The sequence below is a fragment of the Thunnus albacares genome, chromosome 23 (genome assembly GCF_914725855.1).
Source record: "Thunnus albacares chromosome 23, fThuAlb1.1, whole genome shotgun sequence".
NCBI lineage: Eukaryota > Metazoa > Chordata > Actinopteri > Scombriformes > Scombridae > Thunnus > Thunnus albacares.
Window position 1 is genome coordinate 21,130,502 of NC_058128.1, and position 22,905 is coordinate 21,153,406.

Below are 22,905 nucleotides of genomic sequence, written 5' to 3' on the forward strand. Positions count from 1 at the left end.
GTATATGCAGTTTGGCTCACCATAAAACATACATGAACTCAAACATAAAAGCAGAACAAAAACCTGGGACATATAAAACAAATGTAGTAATAAGATACCCTTGACGCAAAAAATAGTACTCAGTATATAGAGTACACTACAGGACACAAATAAAACTATACGGATCACATACCTAAAACAAAGCATGAAACACTAAAACATAACATATAACACAATAGAGCAAGATGTTAATTGCACTTGGAATGAGACCTCTTAAAAATATTTTTTGTGGCCAAAGGCACCTTACAGTATAGCTCCTCCCAGAGCACTTCCCAATTATTTTGCTCATAATGCCAGCTATTTTGATGAGCTTAGACCTAAGCCTGCAGTTGAGGTGACTAAACCATAATGTGAAGTGGAATGTTAAAACACTTTCAATCAGGATTTTGTAAACAATTTAACTTACTCACAATGACTGTTAAGTGTCCTCTGAGGGTGAAGCCATTGTGTGCATTTCTTTAAAATTTACTGTAGTTAGGATTTTCATTTTAAACTTTAAACAGTGTCAACAAGTTCCTTGTCAAATACAACAGGCTTTGTTATAAAATCCTACTTACACACAAATAATCATTTTTGCCTTTGAGCCAAATACTCAGCTTCCTTTAAGTGATCAGATTTTCTGAAAAAGGAAACTAATACCATGTCATCTGCATCTTTAATCATACAATAATACATTTATTTGGTTCGTCCTGTATAAGCCTCTTTGAAATTACTCTTTTTTCCAATTGTGTCTTATGTTTAGTGTTGCTGGAAACTCCACATCAAGTCTAGGTTTTCAGCAATGTTACAATTCTGTACTAAAATACAGTAGAACCACATTCAAAAAAGCATAAATATTTATATCCAGCATGACAAACTCTGAATGAATGAATTTGCTTCCATTATCATTTAATAAAATAATAGAAAGTATTCCAGCTGGCAGGTGGAGGTTATACATTCCTGAAATTATTAAAAAAGGATCCATTGCTGTCAAGGTATATTGTATCTTTATTGCATTAGCTGACTATTACGCATGCACATTTATTATTTTGATTTATTTTTGCTTCACAGTCCAATGGGTTCGAATAAAAAAACCCAGAACAATTCAATGATTTGCAGCTATTGCATTCATTTACAATATTTTCTCTAACATTGTAGTTACTCCTCTGCAATGTGCATACATCTGTGATAAAAGATTAATTCATAAAGCGCTATTTTTATTCTGATTAAAAAGTTTTGCTGAATCAATAAGACAGAATCACATGGCATCTAAGAATCAGTTATTTGTTCTAAGCTTCATTTTTTACTGTTGCCAAAATCTGTGGCAGTTTAATAACAAGGAAATCACTGAATAGTTACTATTACTAACACATACTATAGTAATATAAAATCCAGAAAAATCCATGACAAACAGACATTCATGCACACAAAGCACCTGCCATACAGGTAGCATTAGTGTGAGCACTGCAGAAGCATACCAGAGTTGGTCACCACCCAGAGTTGGCCCAGATCGTAGCTCAGGTGGCTGATGGGCATGCACATTGAGACAGAGACCCATGCTGTACCTTGTGGACGAGCATGGGAGATGCCTACTCTGTTGAGAGAGAAGACAACATCTGTAAAAACCGCCATCTCAACAATGCCGCTTCCATTTGCAGTACTTTTCATATACCTAATAAACATTTGCCTTTGAAATTATTTTAGCTTTTTTTTTTCTTTTACAAAGAAGTAGGTTTTGGTGCACATTTTGTACAAGCAAGTGCATGTCTTTATGGATATACATTAACTATGTGCTGTAATTAAAGGCCACATTTTTAAACTCATCCTTCTGAGATCCATCCAGTAAAGTGTGATGGATCTTAGAAGGATGCATTTTAGCATTACACTGATTGATGGAGGTCAAAATTTTAAATATAGGTAAAACCTTAAGACATTTTTTAGGAATATTAAAGTGTAACTGACATGATAAGGATGATTAAAATATGTATTATTAGAAGGATTTTTGTCTTGCTGTATGTATTATACATACTAGAATGTATCTATAAACACAGTACAATACATCCGCTCAAATGTTTTTCCCGGGCTGTATAGAGTACAGGCTTACCTTTGGTAGACACTGCCGTTTGCGGTCACTCCAAAAACATTTCCATCAGTCCCAACTTCAACCATTCTCATAGTTAGCCCTGGCACTTGTGTCCAGCCGGTAGCACCACAGCTAGTTGGTGTGATTCTCTGTAATAAAAAGCATACATGGGGTCATAATCATGATCCCTGAGTGAATGGGGTCAATATGTCTGAACAATAACACCACCACTAAGAGTTAAAAAACATATGAGATTTCACTGGTGTCTAACCTGTGTGACGTAAACCTGAGAACGTGAGTCTACTCCCCAGCATCCATACAGTGGGCCGCAGCTGTAGTACCTCATAGTCCTTGAAAGGGAACTCCAGCTGAGGGAGCCCGCCCTGTAGGCCAAAGCCAAGCTACTTCTCAGACAGTAGGTGCTGTAGGAGCTGGGGGTTATTCCGACAATCTGGCCATCACCTCCAGCATCCACCTGCTGCATAGACAGACCTGAAAACAAACATAGTTAGGGGTCAATTGTAACTGTGCACAGGGTGTGCTGTAAATGTGTAAAATGCATATTGCAAACATTGTGAATCTGTCACTCTGGGATCTCTTTATGTAGGAGCAGTGTACTGTAAGAGCACTATTATATTATATGGTAAATTTGGCAAAATGAATGATGATGACCAGGTAAACTCATACAGGAAAAACTTGTATTTCTTCATATGAAAATAATGATAAAAAAATAATAGTTACCAGAAGATTGAACAAAGTTGCCAGCTACGTATTTGTGGACCCTGTTTGAGGTGTCAACTCCCCAGATTCCTGCAGGTCCCACTGAGACATGCTTGAGTGTAGTTGAACCCAGTCTGTACCAAGATGATCCACTCAGGAAATACACATAATTGCTGCTGGTTCTGGCAACCACTTTCCCCTGCCCAGCATCAATCTGTCTAACATGATACAGCTGTGGAGCCTCCCTGCAGGTCCAGGCTGTGAAGACAAAATCATTACTGAAGTGAGTGGAAACTTTACATACATTTTAATTGTACATTTTAATTGACAGTGACCTACCATGACCAACGGCCAGGTAACACAGCACAAGCAAGAAGACTGCAACAGCTTTCATGATGTCTCTGTTTTTGAGAGTCTGTACCCTGCAGTGCACCTCTGGATGTACCTCTGTATCTCTTTGGAGCTGCTGTCCTACATCCCATCAGGTTTGTCTGGCTTATATAGTCTAGATCCACTGGTCTGAACCTTGTGTTTAACTACAGCCAAAACTGGTTCTGCAGGCACTTCAGGAAGGTATGAGGAAATTTTTATTTTCATTTATTTACTTTAGTCATTTCTTGAACAAATTCACCAGGTTGCATTGCTTTTGTCATGTAGAGCCTCCCATTTTGGACTAGCTAAAGATAAAAAAAGATTGGTGGTGACCTCTGAGGAGGAAAGCACTGATGAGGTGAGAGGATGTGTTTATGCTGACTAGAACGCTGATTTGTGAGGCCATCGATCTTGTTTGCCTGCTCAAAAATTGTTAAGCGCTTTCAATCTGCTCACTCAAGCTCATGTAAATCATCACAATGTTTAGATTAACTCGAAACCAATAACATCACTAATCTAATATCTAATAAATTACACTTGTTTTAAATTTTATTTAGCAGGAGTGATTGGCAGTTAACAATTTAGCACAAACAGCTGAACAAAACCGGAACAATACCAAACCATGAAAGTGTCATTGCTTTGTTCTCACACACTAAGAAATCAAGGGACAGGAATGGACCTGAAAGGGTACAAATGCTTTGTTGCTCCAGCTGTACCCTAGCAGAGTACAAGCACTGTACCTTTGAACAATGTACACTTTTGCACCTTCTTGTCTGTACCTCTAAAAGAACATTTCTGCCTCCCTAGAGACAAAAATGTACCTTTATGTCCTGGTACAAAAATGTACCCATTGGAGAGGTACAGAATTGGTACCTAATGAGGTACAGCTGGAGTGACATGTCATTTTGTACCTTTATGAGGCAAAAACGTACTCTTAAATTCACAGACAGAAATATTTAAAATTATTCACCAAAATTTATTTGAAGAACAATAAGTTTACATCTTTTAACAAAATCAACATTTTACATGTAAACCAATTCCTTTTCAATGCATTTCAATCAATGCTGATTTGTCCTTAATATGGCAAAAAGCAGTCCTTTTCAACATTAAGCTGAAGCATAGGGTCTAAGGAGCCATTCACTAATCACTGAGTGAATTAAAACTCCATTTCACAACTTGGTTTCACACATAATGTAACAAAGTCAAGTAAAAGGTACAAAAACAAACAAAAACTGGAGGCATTGTGAGCTGTTCATTAACCAGTTTTAAATACAAAACACACAAGCAGTGCATGTTTCACAAATTTAAACATAAAATGTAACAAAATTCTGAGTATAACATTCAGAACATCAAAAAAATCAACTTTATAACTATACTATAACTATAATTAATCAGTTTTAAATGCAAAACACTCTTTCAGATACTGACAATCACCTCTGAAGGAAGGTCAGTGTGTTTTTCAGGTGTGGTGGGTATGCAATGTTGAAAGCAAAATACATACTGAAGACTTCATCAAGGCCTGTGCACTGACACGCCTTCTCCATCTACTTTCACCACACTGAACCCTCTTCCACTGATCGCCATTTTCCAGTCATTATCCATCAGTTGTATGGTTAGATAGGGTGTAGCAGGGTCCCCCTACATAAAAGAAAAATATGCAAAAAGAAGAGATTACAACTTTTGACCAATAAGTAAATTAGTTACTTAATTGGCATTTTTATTGCAAGTGAGTCAGATTTGTCAATGTTATGTTAGAGCCTCTTATGTACAGTACAAGCACTTCCTGATGATCAGTCCTGAAGTTTGACAATATTTTTGATTTTTTTCATGTATTTATGTATTTTATAGCAAAGTTATATTGAACATTTTCTGTGAACAGATAAGTGGGCTTTACACTTACCCTATATTTTTCATACCTCACTCATTAAAAGAACAAGCTGAAAAATTAATTTTAAGAATTTTGATATACGATATAATTCCTTTTGGAAGAAAAATGTTGGTCTCAGATGAAATCTAATAATTGCAGCTGCCACATTAGTTTGTCTGAATGTAAAGTAAAGCTTCATGTTTTTACTTATTTCATTTTATTTTAGGTGTTTTCACCATACTTACTCCAGTATGCGTCCTTAAGTACATGGGTATTTGTTGAGTATGTCCTTCACGGAAGGGAAGGGATTTCCATGATTTCACAACAACTCCAGGAGTAAGTTTGTGCCATGTGGTCTTTGACAGTCAGGATGTCTGGATGTGTCTTCCAATACTCACTTACTCACTTTGCAACATGTTCACATGCCTCCCCAACATACATTTCCTTTGGCAAAAGGACAGAAACAGATCCATACTAAAAGTCTGCACACTCATTGTACACTAAGGTGCTTTGGATAAAAAATATCCACTGAGCTGCATGAACAATTTGAGACCTAGCGTACAGTTGGAGTATATGCAAAAAAAGATTAAATGTCTATTATATCTGCATCATAATGTCTTGCATTAAGTGAAAAAGTAAAAGTGATTAAAAACATGAGAATAAATTACTGTAACGTCCCTCGATAAGCAGGCGATGAGACATTAGCCGATTTTCACTGCAACTTTATTGTGCACAACACCACAGGTTCCTGTGGGCCGTAGCCAACGCCAAAATAACAAAAAGACCTGCCGTGAACTCTACACTAGACTCTCACTTAGCCTCTAACATCGACCACCTGCCGAGCGCCCAAAACAGGAAAAATAAAGAACAACCCCTCCTAACTCTCAGCCAATTACAGGTGTGTTGTCTCCTGTTGATCACTGTTACAGGTGGCTCACATGACGGACATGTTCACTAACAGTCTGGAAATATCAGTACTACAACTCAACAGGCTTTAGGTCTGAACTAAACTAGAGTCTCCACGCTGAGAAAGAGAGCTGGCAGCAAAAAGTCAGCCAGCTTGAAGAGCTCCTCAGTGACAAAGAGAGAGAAATCAGCAGGGCCAATAAAAAAAGAAGAGCATGAACCATCGCTCATATTGACACCTTGGCCCTGCTGAATGAAACACAGTCAGCTCTCAAACAGAGTCAACTGGTCTGTGATTCACTGGAGGAACAACTCAGACAGCAGCTGACTGAAAAAGAGGAGAAAGACCAGAGAGAGCTCTCAGAGAGAGTAGAGAGCCTCCAGAAGGAGCTCTCTGAGACAGCAAGCAAGGCCAGAGAGGAGCTCTCTACAGTGTGCGGAAGTTGGGAGAGGAGGTCACAGCAGTGGTAGGAGATGCTGCGGGCCAAAGATGAGATTTGGATCCACGAGGAGGCGCAGAGGAAAGAGGAGATCCGGTGCCTCACAGACGACAACCTCCAGCTTCAGGTTTGCTGCCTCAGCTCATTTTTTAAAATCTAACAACTGATTTCAGATTGTTTCAGAGCTTTGAAACTGAACTCAAAATATGCTGTTTTTCTCTTTTCAGGAGCTCCTGATGAAAAAGGAGAAGAAGAAGAGCTTCTGGAGCTGGAGTCACAGCAAATAACAACAGTGACAGCTCCCTCTTTCCCCAAACCCCTCTCCCACCTCACCTACCCCTCTACCCTTCCTACTCCTACACTCACCCTCACTCTATCCTCACCCTCACTCTACCCTCACCCTTCCCCTTTCCTCACCTTTATCCTTACCCTTCCCTCACCCTTAGCTCACCCTTACTCTTACCACTCCCTCCCTACATTTCTCCCTCCCTGCATGTATTTTCTGTAAACTGGTCATTAAAATTCAGTGACCGTGACAGTTATGAAGTTCTGTTTTTTAATTCCTCTGTTTTAAACTGTGACTTTTCTCTCTCACACGCTGTCTCACATCAAGCAAACAAAGCAGCTGCTTGGGGCCTCCAAATAAATGATGATATGTGACATTATTAGATTGTTACTGATGCATCAGTGTGTAAGCAGCATCTTATTGTTGAAGAGGGTCCAGGTAGGAGCCAGTCTGAGCTACTTTGTAGTTGTGGCTCTGAAGCTGGAGTCAGGCCTCACCCAAAGTGGTGTTGAATGTCCTCCATTTGTACACAATCTGCCTGACAGTCGACTGGTGGGGTTCAGACTCTTTAGAAATGTTTTTGTAACTCTTTCCAGCCTGGTTAGTATCAGCAACTCTTCTTCTAAGATCCTAAGAGATCTCCTTTGTTTGAGCCACGACACACATCCTCAGACTTTGATAGTGAAGACTCAGATTTCCCATCTTTAAATAAGGCAGGGGTTCCCAAACTCACACCTGATTGTCATCTCATTGACAACATCCAACTCTAATGTCCCCTTCAAAGGTCCACATACTTTTGCCACACACAAAAATGTAACACTGGATCATTTTCCTCAATAAGCAGCAGTGGGTTGCAAATTATACAGGTAACATTTTTATCAGTGCTTGACAATGCAGATGTAATTTAAATGCATGCCGCTGCCCATACCCTCAAACCACTTGATGCTGTGTATCACAGTTCTCTTAGATTTATTACAGATGACAGTTTTTCTTTGCTTGTATTTACATGAGGTCTACCAGTCAGAATTGTAGGACAATACAGATGCCTACCTCTCCCAGAATTATGTAGTATTCAATCTTTTCTCTGAAGATGAACAGCAAGAGGATAAGTCTGGCCCTTAGGTCAATTCCTGCAATGCAGAAAAATATCCTGCTTTCACAATCACATACATTTTCAAGTGTGCAATGTGGTAATTACAGCAGATCTATAGTCAGGTTCATTAGCAAAGTGAAACACTAGCAAAGCCCTCCCTGAAGCAATGACAGAAGCTGCTTGTTGAAGGATGGATTTGGTCAACTTTGTCAAAAAACTAAGAAATATACATAAAGACGTTATTATTGACATTCAGTATATCACTGAAAATAAAAAGCCTCAAAGCCTGTGGAATTTACAGACAATATTAAAATCAACTTTTAGAAATTTTTATTTTACTTGTTTTCAGTGACAGCAATTGACATGCCTTCAATTTCACAATATCCAAAGTTTTTACACAGATTGATAATGCTCCCCTGTATGGGGCTAAAACAGTGGCAGTTAAATTTTGGCACTGAAAATAAAATTTGGCATTGAAAACAAAACCTGAACTGAAAAGGGAACACTTTTATTGGAAAAGGTTGAATTGGCCCTGAAAAAACATCCACTGAAAAATTAATTTTAAGAATTTTGATATATGATATAATTCCTTTTGGAAGATAAATGTTGGTCTCAGATGACAGGAAGAAGAAAGAACAACCCCCCCTGACTCTCAGCCAATTACATGTGCGTTACCTCATGTTGATCACTGTTACAGGTAGCTCACATGACGGACAACATGTTCACTGACTGAGTCTGGAAATATTAGTACTGCAACTCAACGGACTTTATGTCTGAACTAACGTTTCTTACAGTAACAATCATAACAGTTAAACACTAACATGAACACAGTCTGTTACATTATGCATATGGCAGTGGACTGACAAATGTTAGATTAGCTGGCTGGAATGGGTTGCACTACTCAAGTCTGCATGGGCTCCATGAGGGAGCGCCGATGCATAAAATCAATAAATTCAGAAGAACAAGTCCCCCATGGAGAATTGCAAAGAATGTTGAATGAAACGGTAAAAATACTTTGTAAAAATAAAATGAAATAAAATGAGAAATAATGGTGATGGAAAGTGGAGGCATTTCAACTCTGCTACACTGCAGTTAGCAACTTGATTAAATGAACAAAATCACTGAAATAAAGAGTATCACAAAGTCAAAAAGTTTACTTGATTAAAAGACCAAATTGTTCTGAAATAGCTTATAAGAGTGTAGCCTATCTAGCAACAAGCTGTAAATGTAGCTAGCTAATGTTAAGTTACAGTATCCTGAGTTAGGCTTGTATAAGTTAGCTAGCTAGCTAACAATAGCATGAAAAGAAACATTAAAGTCAGGTTACTTACCCCTGAATTTTCTTGTCTCTTCTTTGTTATTTTTGTTGATAATCGAATCTTCAATTGTTTTTTTAGTTCATCCGTGGACACGCTTGACAAAGCAGGAAAACTAACCAACATTTTCACTGTCTTGTGCCATTTCATGTCTAGGAACACAATGGGGATGAACCAGTTTGAATCAGTTTAAGCTTGTTAAAAGTACGATTATGTATCCTTTTCTGTCAGGAATGATTTTGTACCTTTAAAATAAAACAAAGGTCCAGGTTATCACCATTTCTGTATCTTACAGGGTACTTTTCTGACAAATGTACCTTTAGGTACAGAAATGATACCCCTATTTCTCTGTGTGCACCAGGATACACAGATAAAACATGTCAGTGTTACTGTTTTTAATAAGATGTTTTAGTGTGTAAAACCTTTCAGGGGAACTCACTATGTCACCAGGACGGAAGGTAATGCCAGCAGCCAGGTAGCTTAGCTTAGCACAAAGACTGGAAACAGGAGGAAACAGTTAGCCTGACTCACTAATCACTAATCTCACTAATTAAGATGTTATATCTTGTTTTTTTTAACCCATACAAAGCACAAAGTGTAAAAACATCACATTGTGGTTTTACAAGGTTTTATGTCCTCACCACTAGACAACTAGCAGAGACTTCAAGCAGCCATAATCAATATTTTTCATAATAATGTCATCTTAGCAGACTCGCACTGTGTGTGTGTTTCTGTGTCAGTATGTACATATACCTGCCCACTTACCATTGTGCTCTGTCAGATCATCAGTGTTACTGTGTGTTGTTGTACCTGTTATACCTGTCTGCATTGCCCCTTTGGATTTGTTTGCTTGTCTGGATTGCCTGAATGTTTAACAGAACATTGATTTAGTATAATCCCTTCTCATCAACCTGTCCTGCATCAGCGTCTGCATGACAAGAGCACAAGTGTTCCTTTGTATGGTATGTTATGAAGAGGATTAACACTGTCAGTGATGGTTTGAAAAGCCACCACCCTTGTACACATGAACCTGTACTCTAAGTATTTGCAGACTGGTAGCTCAACTTTATACCAGTTCTGCACAACACTGAACACATTTCATCCATTGGACTCTCTGTAAACCTCTTATTGTAAGTACTGTTTGCCAACAATTAACATAATGCATCACTTTTCCTAGAACAATTGTCACCAGTTATCTAAACATCTCAGTTGGTTCAACTATCAGCACACTAACAGCTCAGTGATCCTAATATGCCATCTCAGGGTCATACTTTAATTGTGCAAGTGCAGCAACATGCGCAAAACAGTAAGTCTTGGGTACACTATGTGGAAATCTCCAAGCACATCTGCTATTTTGTGTCATGTATGTGCAATAGCACAAAGTGCAAAAGGACTGGGTGAAGTGGAATATAAAAATGGTGGACAACATCCTCTAAAGTTTGAAATTCAGTGTGTTGTGAAATTGGGTTTCACAACACACTGTCTCCTTGCTGAGCTATGGTGGAGGGATATGTCCCCGTAGACACCTCGATTGTTTGTGGGACAAAACGATGGCAGTAAACCTACACGTGACTGCCAGGACGTGTTTCTGAACAAAACACATTGTGTGTATCAAGACCTGAGTTGTTGAATGTACGTCCTTACATTCAAAACACTTGCAAAGCCATTTTTTAAAAACTGTGTACTGTTTACATTCTTGTTTGCTAGCTGCAATCTTCAACGCCTTTGCATGCACATTGTGACGCTTCTTTGCACATTACCACCGTCAACTGTTAATCAGTGAAATAGCGTGCGGAAACTATAACGTGCCTCATGTGCACAATACAAACAGAAGGGGGTCTCAAGTAGTCAAAAACTCTGCAAGTCACTTTCTAGGTCCCATCTTTTCAGTGCATTCACATCATGAAGGGATCTCTGAATCGACAAGAGGAATGATTACAACATGGGTGTCAATCTCTGATATTTTGTGGCCCCCACCTTGATATGAAAGTTTAATGTTAGTGCGGCCCGCGAGTTTTATATGAATGGCACTTTACTGTGTTGTGTGTGGAAGGTCCCTTTATTGCACAAGCTGGAGCTGAACGAACCTGCCAATCGCAGGGGTATATGGCTGTTTCACAATAACTATGCTATTTATACAGTAAAAATGTGCGCTGAGAATGTGCGCACCTCACGCTAGATTGTGTCGTTATTTTTGCTACACAGCTTTCAGTAAAATTCAAAGGTGAATTATTAAACCTTATTGAAGCATCATTCTGTTTATTTCAGCATCATCTCTCTGTTAACGATCACTTCATTTTGTTTTGAAGCACTTTGTAAAGTCCGTTTCAACACGAGCTCTATCAATAATTCATTTATCATTCTTCTGATGTTTAAAAATGATGACTGACACTTTACAGTGGTGACGGTTTGCAGAAAAATGTGATGAATTAGGGGTAAAGTCGTTTCAAATATCCACAGCAGCCGTGCGTAATGATCAGCTGTTGGAGAGCCTGTGCGTAATTCTCACTGAGGTCTGATGAGCGGAACGGACACAACTGTTGACGCACAAACGGAGGTTTAAAGACCTTTACACCCATTTTTGGCTCACTGTCACAGTAAATGAGGCTCGTGCATGTGATTCCACAGTGTGTGACATTAAAAAAACAGAACCAGGTGTATCTGCGTCTTTATAAGGCTGGCAGATAATATTGTATGTGCATATTTCTGTCACATAATGCCATGTTGTGAAGTAAATTAAAAGTTAATATATACGTTTTCATGAACACACTTATGTTTATCCGACAGAGATAATAAATACAGAGTGTAACAAAACACCTTACAGCTGATGCTGCTGTGCCATACGTCATATTTGATTTGACAACGCCGCTAGCTTCGCAGCGCCCGCTGCATCCATGGAGTTATTATAGAAAATAAAAGCCAATAAATAACGCCTCCATGGCTGCATCCCATGGTTTGCAGCCATGGAGGTGCAAACCATGGGATAATGGTGTCCCACTGTCCCGGCTTCATGTTCTCCACGTTTGCTCTGCAATGATGTGACATTCACGGACAAATTATTCGAAAAAGTCTTTTGGGTGAATGGAATGTACTGAATCATTTGCGGAAAGAGACTTATTGCTCAAAACATTTTACTCCATGGTAAATGCCTTGCACAATAAACATTATAAAGATATTTCTTTATGATGCCATTTGTTTTACTTGTTTCTATGACGACGTTTACAACAACAAAAGCATGGCGGGTAATGAACAACCCGGTAGTAGTCGCCTTTTTTGCGTCTGCTACCCTAACCTGCGCCTGCTAGGAATACCTGATGCGGCCCAGCCTCACCCACACTCTGCCTCCAGCAGCCCCCAGGTAATTTGAGTTTGAGACCCCTGATATACAGTACTGTGCAAAAGTTTTACATTTTAAATTGGGTTATTATTATAACAAAGGTTCAGGAACAAGACCACGCTCCTCTCTCTCACTAAATTCGATCACCTGCGCCTCACTAATTCAATCATCCGTGCATAACGTAACCTATATAAACGTGTCTAACCCCTTTCTCTCCCGTTCGTCTCAGTTCTCACGCGACCTACAACACGCTTGCATCGCAAACACTTACCTCCCGACCGTGCTCCGTGATCCACGTTCCTCAGAAACATACCGCACACGACTAGATCCAGCAGTACCAACCAGATATCTCCCTCACCACCACATCCACATGGAACCCTTCTCATCCAGACGCCACGCTTCTGATCAGCTGGGATCCAGACACTCCACACACATCCACGCAATGGCCCACTCCGACGCGGCTCTTTTCCAAGCGATTAACATCTTCAACCGGATGTTTGCTCACCTCCAGCGAGCTCTCAAGAAGACGGTCTTCCCACTCCTACGAAACGATGATAAGGACAAACTTTCCAACTCTGTGCAGACTCTACTTCCATCAACTCTCTCACCGGCAGCTCAAATCCTCCCGCTCTTCCGGGGTTCATTGTTCGCCGCCGGGCCGACGCGCGTCGCACACTGATGACGTCACAACGCCGCCTACTACAACAGAGCCCAGATTTCTTCAGCCCCGGTTGAAGGCCAGGCTTAACTCTAAATACAAATCCCGTTTCGCCGAACCGACAACAAAGCTAGGTTCTTCCTGCTCCTCTCTGCCTCCACCACCACCTGTCCGGATGGCCGCTCACTTCCGGGTTCCCCGCCCAGAGCCACCCGTAGGCTGCACGTCAATGACGTCACGACACAGCCAACTGCTTCAGCCCTCTGGCAGGGCCAGGTTGTATCTTCCCTTGGGCCTGCTACCTCCCTGTCTGATCTGTCTCGTGTTTTTCGTCATCTCTCTCATCCCTGTGTCCACAGGCTGCACAATCAACCCCCGCACATACATCCTCTCAGCCTCTCCTCTTCCCTTTCTTCAGCTGCAGCTACCTCTACGCTTTCAGCTCCACCTGCTCCAGCAGCTCCTTTTATGTTTCTTCCCTCAGCCACCTCTGGTCCTGCCGTTACCACAGCAACTGTTGCACTGAGCCGTGATGCTCCCTCTGATGGACCCACTCAATTTCCTACTGTTCTATCCCTGTTCCCCTCCCTTCCTCAACACCCAAATGTTTTCTCTGTGTCTTCAGCACCCCCCGTCGCCAATCCCCTCGCTCCAGCCGTCGTTAACACTGTGCCCGTGAGCACTTTCACTCTGGCCTCTGCCCCTCCACGGCCTACAAAGCCAGGCTATCCAGTTCTGCAGAGCCTCCAGTTCCACCACTGCTCCAGCCGACCACTCGCTTGCGGTTTCCTTCCCAGCGCCCCCCGCACTGCCACACCGATAATTCTATCCTGCCACCACTACGGTGCGGCAACAGACTGCCTCAGCCCTAGTTAGGGCCAGGTCGTATTACCCCACATGCCTGCTCCCTACATCTTAATTGCCTCGTGTTTTTGTTTCATCTCTGCGTCTATGAGCCGCACATCTTACCACTTCACACGCATCCCTTCATCCCTCACCCCCCAACCCTCATCCCTTCACCCCTCGACACTCATCCTTCACCCCTCGAACCTCATTCCCTCATCCCTCGCCCCTCATCCCTTCATCCCTCACCCCTCGATCCTTCGTCCCTTCATCCCTTCATCCCTCACCCCTCGACACTCATCCTTCACCCCTCGACCCTCATTCCTTCATCCCTCATCCCTCGATCCTTCGTCCCTTCATCCCTCACACCTTGACCTTCATCCCTTCATCCCTCACCCCTCGACCCTCATCCCGTCGACCCTCATCCCTTCATCCCTCACCCCTAGACCCTCATCCCTTCATCCCTCACCCTTCGACCCTCAACCCTCATCCCTTCATCCCTCCCTTGATCCAACTTTTATGAATCATCCTGGCTCTCCTCCGTCGATATTAATTTGTTTACAGCACCCCTTTTCGTTTCCTCCTGCCACAGCTACTATAGCTCCCTCGATTCGCCTGCTTCTTCTTATTCATTCAACCTTTATTTACATCTCAAGGAATCATTGAGGGTATGCCCTCATTTTCAGTGACATTGACTCACTATATCAACTGCTTTGCCCCAGTGAACAATTTTCATTGCAATCGCTCCTCTTCCGCTTTGTATTTGTTGTCGTTTTCGTCTCATCCCTGTGTCCGCAGGCTGCACAATCAACCCCTGCACATACATCCCCTCATCCCGGCATCCTTCACTCTTCCCTTCCTTCAGCTGCAGCTACCTCAGAGCTTTCGGCTCCACCCGCCCCGCAGCTCTTTTCTCGTCTTTCTTCCCATAGCCACTACTGGTCCTGCTGTTACCTCAGCCAGTCGCATCGAGTCATGGTGCTCCCTCTACTGGACCCACTCCATTTCCTCCTGTTCTATCCCTGTTCGTCAACCCTCATTCATCCCTCTGTATCCGACCTTCATCCTTTATGAACCTCTCAGTTCTCATCCTACCCCCTCATCCTCCGGCACTCCCAAGTGCTTTCCGAGACAACTGCACTACCCAATCCCACGACATCCTGCCGTGCTCAGACGCAGCAGTTGGTGGTTTGCCTCCCCCCGCTCTCTATGAACCGTATCACGTCATCTTCGCAGACCTTCTTTGGGGGCATAAGCGGTCTTCCAGTCATCCTCGTTCATACAGCCTACTACATCGTCGTCAACCATAATAAACTATAAATTTAAATCCTTGGCACCAGCCTCCGATTCCCACCTGAAAGCTGATCCCTCCATTTTCAGCTTCCATGCCTCCCACGGTCTTTCGTTCCCTTCACTCAAAGTCCTGACCCTCTCCTGCTTCACCACCTTCGACCAATCCATTCTCAAGATTAAATCTTCCACCATACACGTCTACGTCTCAGCGACATTCAGAGAGCCCGTTCTCACTTAGTCCAATGACGTTAACAAGTAATGTAAGTAATTCTTCTTGTCCTATTCTAGGAACCACAGGGGGATGACGACGTAGAAAGCTCATCGAGACATGTCCCCCACCCTGAGTCTCGACCCCCGGTTGCCTAGATGCTCCAGCCTCTTTGTGATTCCATTTGGTCCCCGGTCATCCCCATGCCATCGACCCCCTTCATCCCTCTTCTATCTATCACTATCTATCCTATCACTATCCTCATCCAATCCTGAACCCTCTCAACAATCCAAATAAAACTACTTTTTGTACCATTCAAATGGCGTGGTCTTTGTTAGTAATCTCTAACAATACTCTCCTTATTTTCAGAAAATACATCTTCACAACAAATGCACACTGCAGACAGAGCCGCCATCAGGCTGACATGTCATAGTTACACATTTAAAATGTTTAGGAAACAAAAAACAACAACATTAAATGATGACCTTATCTGTTATAGCTGAGCTGTCGCACCATCTGTAAACCATAAAGCATCACGGAAAGGTACTGAAGGTCAGGGTAATGGACTGAAACAAATCCTCTCTAAATAAATAAATAAATAAAAACTAGCAGAAAAACAGGCGCAGAGCACGCACACACTGTTAGGGTGTGATTTGAAACACTGCCAGTGAAGAAGAGTGAAGTTTAGCTGGCATTTGGGTGTTAAATTCTGGATTGATTTGTGGCTCCATTTGTGGCTGTGTCACTGAGCTGGAATAGTAATAAGTGAGTTATGATGCAATATTAATGAGGAAGTTATGTTTTCACTTTTCAGCAAACAGATGTTTGCATCATAATGCACAATCAAGAAGAAAACATCTATTGAGTTATAGGACTCTCTCCTCCATTTTTCCATCCTTTCTTCTCTCTTATTTTAAGTAGGTCTAACTGACATTTAAATGGCATCACTGCGTCGTCTGCTTGGGAATTTGGCAGTCATGTGTGAGTTGATACAGCCTGTGTCGGACTTTAATCATGTGGCCTCCCACTGGCTCACCAGAGAGACAGGCATGCTGAGTCCTTCACCTCCTCCTCTTCTCCTTTTCCTCCCACTCTGCTTCTCCTGGCACTTCCACAGCATGGAGCATCAAGAAGACTCGTGTGGCAGGATGTAAACACCGACACATACACCACATCATACTCTCTTGGGAGAAGTGCAACATTACTGTGAGTCAGCAAAGTTTGGTCGTGGATTCATGGCAGGACCGATTACTTTCAGTTTGTTTTATGATTCATTTATATGTGTATTCTCCTAATATGAGTCAAATGTCTGCTTTTAAAGGTGAAGGTATTTTATCACTCGTCACTTCTCACTTCAAGGATCTACAAAGAATATTCTTCCCCCCTCTTTTACTGTCTCTCTGACTCGAAATTTATCACCACCTCCCCCTGCCCCTCCCTGTCCTTTGTCTCTATAACTGGGTGCTGTTTTACTTCTGTCTCTCTACCTTGACCCTAAATAGCACCAGACAGGGCTACATCCTGTTCATTGGTAAACAGACACACTTTTCACAGACCGCTGAGCAGGTATGAGGCGTTAGGTGTAAACTCATAAATCTAAGACGCTGTGGTGCATTTTAATCCATAAGTTACTTGCGAGTGCTGTACACTTTTTACTTTTTTTCCCTTGTTTTTCTCAGTCTCTGTTTTGAAGTTCAATTCAGTTAGTTTGTCATACAACTTTGTTCTATTAATTGAATAAGAGGAGCTGTAAATCCACACAAAATAAATGACATGCAAAATTTAGCATATTTCTAGCAGGAAAATTCTGATTATCAGTGAACTTTTCACACACGTGTAGTAACATTTGAAAGAATTTCAATATTGGTATAAGATGCAGAAGTATCAGCCTTCAAAAACCCGTATCAGCTGAGCCTTTCTCTCCTCCATGAAGCTGAATCGTACCTCTTTGACAGCTCAGCCCAAGACTGATGGTGGAAGGTCGCAGGCACCTCTGGCACTTTTAAGCCTCCAAGGATGCCACTGTCCTGGGGGACAGAGGACGACAGAGTTACTATAGGCTGCACAAAGCCTGACAGACCCAACCTGATCCATGACTGATGACCATATCTGCTCTCCGACGTTGGAGGCCATCCATCACAGGAACAAAGGTTAAGCTGTTTGTAAGTATGCCTACAATCAGTTTTACATTCACAACAATGTGTGGCCTTTATCGCTGTGTCTAACCTGTTCCCTCACCATATATGCCTAATTTTTAGAGTCAAAATAAGTCATGACATTTAGACATGGTATATGGTAAGCAATGTATTACATTAATCACAATTTCTTACATATTTGTCCTCTTAGTTCTGTAGATGGAAGAGAAGACCTCACTCAACTGAATGGTTCTCTGGCCTTGTATACTCAGGGTTTACCAGGCCCAGGTGCATCCTATGTTGCTGATGGTGCTGCCTTAATGGGTCCACCCCAGCAGACAGAAAAACAAGCAAGGCAAGCAAAACAGAGGAGTCCTCACAGCTGGCCCTTGCAAAAGTTACATTTCCCAAAACACTATGTAAGCACTGTGGACAAAAAAAAAAATCACAAAAAGATGATATAATGATATAATGATGGCATTTTGTCAGATTAGTTAAGGTGTGGTGACATTTTTCTTTCATAGTTAAGTCAACATAGAGTAAAAAGTCTTCCAAAGGACTAGAACCATTCCATTTCAAACAAAAATGTTCTTCAAATACCAAATGTTTTTGGTAGTGGAAGAGTTCTGGTAAGATGATTCAACCTGAAGAGTTTCATGTCCATCCAAGCCTTGAAAGTGCTTCAACTGCTAGTCCCAAACTTGGTCTATGCAGAAAATAAATGGGACTTTTACCTCCAGAGACCTGAACAGGCATATCAGTAGAAAAGATGAGTAACTGAGTCAGAAAATATTTGTTTATATGAAAAAAAGGCAAAAGATACAAGCTTATGCACTTAAAAATGCATTTAGGTAAGAAACATCCAATCACATAGCTTAACATTCTGTTGCTTGTGCTGCTAATGTCAAGTAGAAGCTAAAGATAATCATTTGTAGATGCCTGATAAAAGATTCAGCAGCTTGAATCAGTTCACTTTGGACTCTGAGTGTGGCATAGTGTTTTGTACCCAATTGTAAGAATGAAATGTTTCAGTTTTCTACAGCTCTTGTTCACGCTTCTGACTGGCTTTCTCTCCACAGCAGCCGCTGAGGCTCATGGTTATTGCAGTAATTAGCCACCTGCCATTCCAAATGAAAGACTTGGTACAGACTGCCGGGCCACATAATATTTATGAGCCACAATCAAATTTTGTACTTGTTCTGTTATCTGACAACAGAAACAAAAAATATGTAAATGAGATTATTGTGAATTTGGCCACATTAAAGTGACTTCTCAGAGGCTGAACATAATGAAAACTGATGGTCAGAACATAAAGCTATAGTTTTGTTAAATCATCCAGGAGAATGATGTTTCTGGTGACAAGCACTGAGAAAATCACTAAAGGAAAAGTCAGTTGGTGTAGGCTACTATAATTTAGAGAACTTAAAGTTTCCTCTGCACATTAAAATGCAGGAAATAAACTGGAATAATCACTGTTAGACTCTCAAATCTAGTTACATTGATAGTACCTATTATCATTTAATAGGCTGCTTCTTTAAGCCTTTAGCTTTATCACCTCTGGTCTCTCTGAGATAAATCACAGAGTCTGAGTTTGTAGCACCTATAGAATACAGAAAGGTCACCTGGAAGCACAGTCCTCATGTATGGAATGGAGTGTTATAGATGCTAGGGTGTTTCTCCAGGATGGAAATATGAGAGGGATTCAACTATGTGTGTCTGTATGGATGGGAAAATTCAATCTCATGTAAAAGACAGAGTAAGCAGGGCAAAATGTTTTTTACTTGTGCATTTGGTCAAAGCTGTACTTACCAAAAAGAAGAAAAATTTGTTTTATTTATTTTCCTGCTGTGATAGAGCATCCTAAATTTGTGTTCTCCAGGGAGCGAGAATGTTTGCGTCCAGCTGACAATGTCAGTAAGCCAAAGAGACATATATTTACAGTACATAAAAAACTTAAAAATACTTTAAAATAATGCAAAAAAAAACCACAATTCAGTGTCTGAGAGAAAGAGTGGGCTGCTTTGAGCTATCATTTGTGCCTAATGTTGTTTATTAAATGTTCCAGGATGCCAGAACATTGTGTCTCTAAAGGGCAGTGCCCATTATCAATGATACACCCACGCTGACATTTACACACAACCAGCAAACATTATTGTATTTTGACAGGTGACAATTTACTTTATTCATCATTAGTACCACTATAATTACCATTCAAAATAGACCTGAGGGCAGTACAATTCCTTAATTGACACTTTTCTAAAGGTTGTGACCATGTGAGTTAATCAGTAGCAAGTGAATTTATGTTGTGTTCCACATTACAGCAAGCTGTGTACACTTGCGTACTAAGTGTCAGTGGACTTACTAGACTTAGAACAACAAGTACCAATTAGTATCATCCAATTGTTATTATGCTCAATGACAGTGTCATAATGCAAAAGTGGGTCCAAAATCCGGCCTGCATGCACCAGTGTTGACACTGAGGGGCTTCACAGACATCACAGTATTTGACTTTGTACACATCTGCGGACATGTTACTCTAATATCAATCTACATTAAACGTTGAGTAAAGAAGGCACCTTAGAAGCAGCAGCTGACAAAACCACTCATGGTCCTATTTCTGAAGTTTGCATGGTCTTCATCAACAGATAGTCTGTCATGAAACATTGCTGAAACTTCAATCATTCTCACTTTTTAGGGCATCTTATCCATGTTGGCTTAAAAGTTGACCTTCATCTATAATTTCTGACCTTGGAAACAGCAGAGATCTCATGAAAGATCACCTACATGGTTTAAGTCCAACCATCCAGCCAAATCCCTTACTACTACTTACGTTTTGCAGCAACATTATGCTATTTACAGTTTTGCTACTAAGAGAGGTCATATGTCAGGACAACATAAACATAGGTAGTTTTCAGCATTTGAACAAATGACCAAACAAAAGCCATCATACACATAAACCTCCAAATATGTGAAATTGTGGCCAGTTTGTTACAGGTAGTGGTCAGTGGTAGTGTCTTTAATGTGAATTCCTGGACATTAAATGTTCATCTGCAATTTTCTGTAGTGGTTCCAATAATATTTGCTGGTAAAGTGTACTGAAGTAGCATGTCACATGACATGGTTAAGCTACATTTGAGTTAAAGAAAATGCGTGCAAGAACAATACTTTCCACTTATACTCTGGGATTTTGGTTTGAAAGATAACAGATTTTACTTCTAATTATAACTATTCTAATTATTATTATCGCCCCCTGCTCTTTCATTTGTTTCACTTGGCGGATGTCTCGTTTTTCACTCCGTATTGAGTGTTTTGTCAGAGTGATGGTTATTTGAGGTGCTTTAACTGTGCGCTCTCTCTCATGCCTATATGTGCCTTTTTTTGCCTCTTTCCTGGTTAAGGAGGCTGCTGTGGAAATTATTAATTAAAATTTTGACAGTATTTTGGATGCAAATTCAGGAGGCTTATCTCTGCCTGGTTACTGCAGTTACAGTCAAATCAAGCGCACCTTCAGAGCAGCTGCCTGAAGGTTACATACTACATGAGTCTCATGTTTCACCTTCAAGACTCGTGTTTTAATGCTGTTGTTCATCATTTGTGATGGGAAAATGTTGGAGAAATAAAAAGCTTGTGCCCTGGTATTAGTTCAGTTATAAAATCAAAACGCACCATGGAGTGCGGTTGTGGTCCAGTTAAAAAAATAATTTTAACCATTTGGCATACCATTGCCTCTGTGGCCCACTAGATGGCACTCTGGTTGAGAATGGCTGGTTTAAATGATAAAAAGTAACAGAATTGCTGGATGGTCAATATTATAATACCTTTCAGGCTTAAAAGTGTTAGCTTATTTGTGATCATGGCTAAACGTTGTTTTAACATCAACTAATTTTATTATTATAACGTTGTGTAGTGGAGGACATGTGCTGTAATCAGTCCAAACAAAACTTTTAACACCAGTGACATGTGTATGGGTCATTACTGTACAGCATTAACCTTCTTCATAAGGTAAACTAGCTAAAGCTTGCCCTACTAATATGTTTGTTTGTGAATGCCATTCATTGTTTTATGTGGAGAATTCCTCCAGCAGTGGCAACTTGATCACCACAGAGACATACAGACAGGTGGAGCTGCAGGGTCTCTGGTGAGCTGTGATGTCAGAGTCAAACTGCTGGCTTGAAGCACCATTTTATTTGCTGCAGGCACATCTTGAATTGTGTAGCCCAACAACAGAATACAAGAGACGACAGAGCCACAGAATATCAGGTGAGGTTTCAAAATGGTTTACAGTTGGTTCACACAGGGTAGCATATTATCCACTGCTTTTATTTCCTTGTAACATTTATTTAAAATTAATTTAACTGTCAGATGTGTGTGTAGCAAAATGTAATGTATCTGTTTAAAATGTGAGAAAAATTCATATAAAAGTTAAATTTTAAGAAAGTTATATAATACATATTAAATACATTTTGCAGAGTCAAGCTCTTTTTGTGTGTGTGTGCACTTGCATATGATAGAGAAAAAAGATATATAGAGCTATTATTATTAGTTATAATTCTATTATTATTATTACTGTTGTGTTTCTCTGTGTCTCTCTCTCCCCTCTCCCCCCTCCTTCTCTCTCTCTTTCAACCCAACTGGTCAAGGCAGATGGCCGCCCATCTAGAGCCTGGTTCTGCTTGAGGTTTCCTCCCATTAAAGGGGAGTTTTTCCTTGCTGCTGTCACCAAGTGCTTGCTCATAGGGGAATTGTTGGGTCTCTGTAAATTAAAGAATATGGTCTAGACCTGCTCTATGTGAAAAGTACCCTGAGATAACTTCTGTTGTGATTTGGCACTATATAAATAAAATTGACTTGAAGTGCACACAATACACAAGTTGCACACTTATTAGCTGTCTGACAACAATGTCACTACCAAAGTTAAAACCGAACTCTTGTTTTAAACATTTGACCAAACAACAAAGTAAAACTATGAAATGTCATGAGAAACCATGTGCATTTTCTACCTCTACAGTCTCACTTTGCATAAACATTGTCTGCAAAGCAGGAATGAAGCGCTCCACTTTCACATCTAGCAGTGGAGTGTTTGACCTGAAGTTGACATGGATTATTCTGCAGGTTTGACTGGTCTGTCATGTGACTCATTTATTTCCTGGGTCATTAATTAAATATATTTATGAGTACAGTTTGTTCAGTCACGTAGGGGGTGGTTTGCTCGAACCACATAACAAATCTATTTAAATCATGCAGTGAAACAGAGCTGCACAGAGAGGACTAAAATGTAAATTTCAGTCTTTTCCAAACAAACTGTGGTGAGAAGGCAATGCAAGCCAGCA

General features: G+C 40.8%; 1 protein-coding gene and 1 long non-coding RNA gene across 6 annotated transcripts; one reads left to right on the top strand and one right to left on the bottom strand.

The window, feature by feature from the left end:
* Positions 1 to 1,008: 1,008 nt before the first annotated feature.
* LOC122975520 (fish-egg lectin-like) lies at positions 1,009 to 12,824 on the bottom strand. 5 transcript variants are annotated; one of them, XM_044343993.1, is made up of 8 exons: positions 12,710 to 12,796; positions 7,743 to 7,822; positions 5,306 to 5,504; positions 3,161 to 4,831; positions 2,843 to 3,079; positions 2,373 to 2,593; positions 2,123 to 2,250; positions 1,009 to 1,612 (listed from the first exon to the last, which is right to left on the bottom strand). In XM_044343993.1, exons 4-8 carry the CDS (start codon positions 3,213 to 3,215, stop codon positions 1,471 to 1,473), a joined length of 783 nt encoding a protein of 260 aa, XP_044199928.1. In that variant the 5' UTR covers positions 3,216 to 4,831; positions 5,306 to 5,504; positions 7,743 to 7,822; positions 12,710 to 12,796; the 3' UTR covers positions 1,009 to 1,470. The 5 variants fall into 5 exon arrangements, with proteins under 5 accessions (XP_044199928.1, XP_044199930.1, XP_044199926.1 ...); XM_044343995.1 differs by lacking the exon at positions 5,306 to 5,504 and having other exon boundaries at positions 4,695 to 4,831; XM_044343991.1 differs by lacking the exon at positions 5,306 to 5,504.
* LOC122975521 lies at positions 9,657 to 17,868 on the top strand. Its single transcript, XR_006400695.1, has 3 exons — positions 9,657 to 12,459; positions 17,396 to 17,602; positions 17,787 to 17,868. It is a non-coding gene; the product is annotated as an uncharacterized LOC122975521 (long non-coding RNA).
* The last annotated feature ends 5,037 nt before the right edge of the window (positions 17,869 to 22,905 follow it).